This window comes from Littorina saxatilis, linkage group LG8 (assembly GCF_037325665.1).
Source record: "Littorina saxatilis isolate snail1 linkage group LG8, US_GU_Lsax_2.0, whole genome shotgun sequence".
Lineage (NCBI taxonomy): Eukaryota > Metazoa > Mollusca > Gastropoda > Littorinimorpha > Littorinidae > Littorina > Littorina saxatilis.
The window spans coordinates 34,879,686-34,884,685 of NC_090252.1; the positions used below are offsets into that span (position 1 = coordinate 34,879,686).

General features: G+C 43.5%; 1 protein-coding gene across 1 annotated transcript in view; it reads left to right on the forward strand.

The window, feature by feature from the left end:
* Nucleotides 1–5,000, forward strand: part of LOC138973382 (tetraspanin-1-like) — a 16,396-nt gene that overhangs the window by 8,361 nt on the left and 3,035 nt on the right. The window contains exons 3-7 of the mRNA XM_070346095.1: nt 8–122; nt 504–652; nt 1,795–1,869; nt 3,244–3,351; nt 4,100–4,306. Of these exons, the coding sequence (XP_070202196.1) occupies nt 8–122; nt 504–652; nt 1,795–1,869; nt 3,244–3,351; nt 4,100–4,306 (654 nt within the window). The remainder of the gene's footprint in view (nt 1–7; nt 123–503; nt 653–1,794; nt 1,870–3,243; nt 3,352–4,099; nt 4,307–5,000) is intronic.

The following is a 5,000-nucleotide window of genomic DNA, read 5'->3' on the forward strand; positions in this document are numbered from 1 at the left end:
CTTGCAGTTGTTCGGGTTGGTGTTCCTGGTGGTGGGATGTGTGGTGAGGTTTGGATCCCACCTTATGGATAACATCCTGCAAGACTTCTACACGGCCATTCAAAGGCTGATGGAAAAAGCAGGTCATGATTGTTTCCATTTTTGATTTTATTGTTTAAGGTGGGGATGGTGACAGTAGAAATTAGAGAAAACGAGCAGATGGATATGGTTTGCTTTTTGAGTCGTTCGTGATTTTCTTTTAATTTACACAATGCACCGCTGCTTTTGAGAACTCTTATACAATTTTCGTTGTTTCGTACTTTCATCATACCATCCTCAAGAAGGCAGTTTGTCGCTGTCGAAATATTGATTAAGAAAGTACTAATGTGGTTACTGCTGTATCCTCTTTTTATTTGAATATTTTTGTGGTTGTGTTGTTTGGTTTCTGTTGTCTTCTGTTGGTTTTATTTCTTCATTACTTTGACATTTTTTTTCTCACAAATCTCCATCAACTATATTAACAGGTTCCAGTTCAACGTTGTCGAGTTTCAACCTGGGAGATTACCTCCAGAGTGCCACGCTTGCCTTCATCCTCCTGGGGGCCTTCTTCTTTGTCCTCGGCATGGCCGGCTGTATCGGAGCCTGCTGCCAGAACAAATGCTGCCTTGTTGTTGTGAGTTATTGTTTGCGAGAATGTGTGTAGGTCAAATACACTGTACTTTTTAGACCCAATGGATATTCAGCCCATGAGCGAAGAAGAACAAGAAGATACCCAGTGGATGTCGTATTTTGTCGGCCGTCTGTGAATCGCCTGAACTGTACACATTTTCGAACTCTTTGCTTTGCTGTTAACAAGATCAATAGAATAAACGTAACATACAAGTTAGAACAATAAGACTACAACTGAGAAAACGGTATCCAGCGGAGGCCATCATCTTACTGCAATTCAAATGACAGTATAGCTCGTTTGTTGAGATTTTGATTTTACTAAATGTAATGTTAATAAGCATACTTACCATGCCTCACACCTCTACCCGCCCTGCCACTCCTCTTTCACCTAAAGTGCTGGTTCTCCCTCGAGAGTCCAGCACCCGGATTAAGAGGACGCATGCGCGGGGCTTTCGCCAGAGGTAGGAATATCCGAGTCAAAATAATTCTTTTGGAATCGAAGGTGTAAGCGAAGCCCAGCTACGGATTAAGGCAATTGTGAGGCATGGTTTGTTTGTTTGTTTGTTTGTTTGCTTAACGCCCAGCCGACCACGAAGGGCCATATCAGGGCGGTGCTGCTTTGACATATAACGTGCGCCACACACAAGACAGAAGTCGCAGCACAGGCTTCATGTCTCACCCAGTCACATTATTCTGACACCGGACCAACCAGTCCTAGCACTAACCCCATAATGCCAGACGCCAGGCGGAGCAGCCACTAGATTGCCAATTTTAAAGTCTTTGGTATGACCCGGCCGGGGTTCGAACCCACGACCTCCCGATCACATGGCGGACGCCTTACCACTAGGTACATGGTACATGGTACATTATGAGCAATTAAATGTTTTTTTTCATGATCGTACCTGATGCGTGTTGTGACAGTCAAAGTTTAATTGTGTTATTTACTTGTGTGCTTTGTATTTTAAAATTCATGAATCTGCATTGAAAACTTTGTAAATTGTATGAGTTTCTTTCAACGTTCATTATTTTATTTTGAATTGTGTACAGAATAATGTATTTATGTATGTTTTTGTGAGGCGCTTAGAACTGTGTCAGGATTAGCGCCATGTAAATATCAGTATTATAATGGATATCATTGTGTTTCAGTATGCTGCTATTATGGGTGTGATCATTGTCGGCGAGATCGTGTTCGTCGTTCTGCTGTTCACCATACGCGATCAGGTAAGGCACACACGTTGGATTGACTTTCCTTCTTTTGTCGTGTAACGATTATGTTACTCCTCATAGGTCTGTCCAGACTTCAATCTCAAATCAGAGCTTTCTGAAATGTGGAAGTGTACAAAGATATCTGCAGCCTGGCTGCTTACTGTGCAAAAGTGTTGTTGTTATCATTTTTGTTTGTTTGTTATTTGTTGTTTCTTTTTTATTTTGCTTTCCGTACTGAATGAGTTCAGAGCATTCATCTACTTTGACTACCGCAACACGGAGGCCTAGTGGTAAGGCGTCCGCCCCGTGAGCGGGAGGTCGTGGGTTCGGGCCGGGTCATACCTAAGACTTTAAAATTGGCAATCTAGTGGCTGCTCCACCTGGCGTCTGGCATTATGGGGTTAGTGCTAGGACTGGTTGGTCCGGTGTCAGAATAATGTGACTGGGTGAGACATGAAGCCTGTGCTGCGACTTCTGTCTTGTGTGTGGAGCACGTTAAAATGTCAAAGCAGCACCGCCCTGATATCACCCTTCGTGGTGGACTGGGCGTTAAACAAACAAACAAAATCTACTTTGACACATACCGAAAATCTAAAGCCTGGCTTCTCTCGGCACAAAGAGGATTTTTTTTTTAAATGAACTAATCTAGCAAAAGCCATATCTGGCATTTTTGTTAATTAATTATTAAACAAAATCCAACTAGAAGCAGTCAGGGTGTTGACTGTTGGTATGTGTCGAAGTGGAGGGATGGTCTCAAACAATGTAGACAATGACGGACGCTGTGGCGGGGTGGTAAGACGTCGGCCTCTTAATCGGAAGGTCGAGGGTTCGAATCCCGGCCGCGGCCGCCTGGTGGGTTAAGTGTGGAGATTTTTCCGATCTCCCAGGTCAACTTATGTGCAGACCTGCTTAGTGGCTTATCCCCCTTCGTGTGTACACGCAAGCACAAGACCAAGTGCGCACGGAAAAGATCCTGTAATCCATGTCAGAGTTCGGTGGGTTATAGAAACACGAAAATACCCAGCATGCTTCCTCCGAAAGCGGCGTATGGCTGCCTAAATGGCGGGGTAAAAACGGTCATACACGTACAATTCCACTCGTGCAAAAACACGAGTGTACGTGGGAGTTTCAGCCGACGAACACAAAAGAAGAAGAAGAAGAAGAAACAATGTAAATGCCTGGCCAGATCTGAGATGGCGAGCCTGAACTGAATTCACGGGCAGAAGTGTGCCATTAATAAGATACACACCGGGACAAGGCACTAGGTGTAAGGACAGCAAAATTAAAAAAATTAAAAAATAAACACACACAAAATATATCATACATTTGAAGAAAGTTGCCATTCATTTTTATTTCCCCTATGCATTGTATTGTATTGTTCTGTTTCAGCTTGAGACTACCCTGGAGAATCCTCTGTACGACTCCCTGAGGAACGACTACGTGGGCATCAACAGTTCCGATGCCATCTCCTTAGGATGGAACTTCGCCATGATCACTGTAAGCAGTAGTTTTGATGTGATTTTAAAATAGAGTTGAACCCACATTTTAGGATACACGGGAAGCAAGTGTGTGTGAGGGGGGGTGTTTGAATCGGGAAAAGGCGGGGGGGGGGGGGGGGGCGGACGGAAGGGGGGTGCAGGGGGGTGTTTTTGCTGTTCACCATACGCGATCAGGATTGACTTTCCTTTTTTGTCGTGTAACGATTATGTTACTCGATCCTCATAGGTCTGTCCAGGCTTCAATCTCAAATCAGAGCATTCTGAAATGTGGAAGTGGAGGGGGGAAGGTGGTGGGAAAGAGGCTATATAAGGCATCTGTATGGGTATGTAGGCGGATAAGGAGTAGCGTGTATGCTTGGGGTGGGAGTGGGAGCGGGTGTGTGTGTGTGGGTGTGTATGTCTGGGGGGTGGTGGCGGAAGAGCTAGGCACAGGAATAAATTATTGGTATGCGGATGTGTACTTTTATGCAGAAATGGAAATATCTAAGATACTAGTAGTACGGCTGAATTTCTGAAGAACAAGTTGTTGTTGTTGTTGTTGTTGTTGTTGTTGTTGTTGTGTCTTTTGTTTCATTAAATCTTACTGTTTTAATGTTACACTACTTTACCCCTGCCCCCTATACCAATTTTTTTTTCGTCGTCTTCTTTCCCGAATCTACTCATAAATCAATTTCTTTGTTGAATTGAATGTACATGAATATTGGTTTAAATAATGATGACACTATTGCACTCTTTGTTCATTCTAGTTCAAGTGTTGCGGCGTGGAGAACTACACGGACTTTAACGACGCCAGGAGCTGGCAGAGGTCATACGATGTAGGTCAAGGTCTAGACGTCAACCTGACGGTGCCAATAGCTTGCTGCAAGCTGAACGGTACCTTCCCTGACGTCACACTTCCAGACAACTTCACCTGTGCCCTCTCACCTAATTCCGGCAACGCCAATATTGACCAGGTAAGGCAAACAACAAGAAAGGTTTGTTGTCGGAACGTTTAATTACTGACAAAACAAAACGTTACGACGGTTCACAGATATATCGACCCAGCCAATCTTGCCTTGCTTGTGCCTTCCCTGCAAGCGGTTGATCATTTTGTCAGATAAGTTTTGTCTGATTAGTGTTTTTCTGTGCGCTTAAAAGACAGCTGGGTCGATACATATCTGTGAACGAAACGGTTTTGTTTTTTCTCAATAATTCAACGATCCAGCAACATACCTTTCTTGTTTTTTTTATTCTGAATTTTGGAACGTTGGCAGTGTATTTGTTTTTGGATTTGGGTCCTTTTCGGCTTTTGACTGGTTAAGATACAGACCCATGTTATAACGTATAAACATATTTTATAGCGGCGCCGTACGGAAGGTTTGGACAAACCATGGACAAACGGAACAAGCGTGTACACCAGGGGACATAATCCAAGCTAACCAAAAATGGATTTTAGCTGGATGGCGCCCCTTTATGTTGTCGAACGCAGGGGCTTTCGGATTTAAAAAATATATAAATCTTGTAACCATGGTTAGCCCGTACAAGTGTTGTCATAGGCATTGAACGTTTATGCACTCGAAGTTTAGGAGATTTGCGACTTTTTTTAATTTAAATTAAATGTGATTTATCTTTGCGGCGTGTGCATGTCTAGGCCTAGTGTATGTGTTT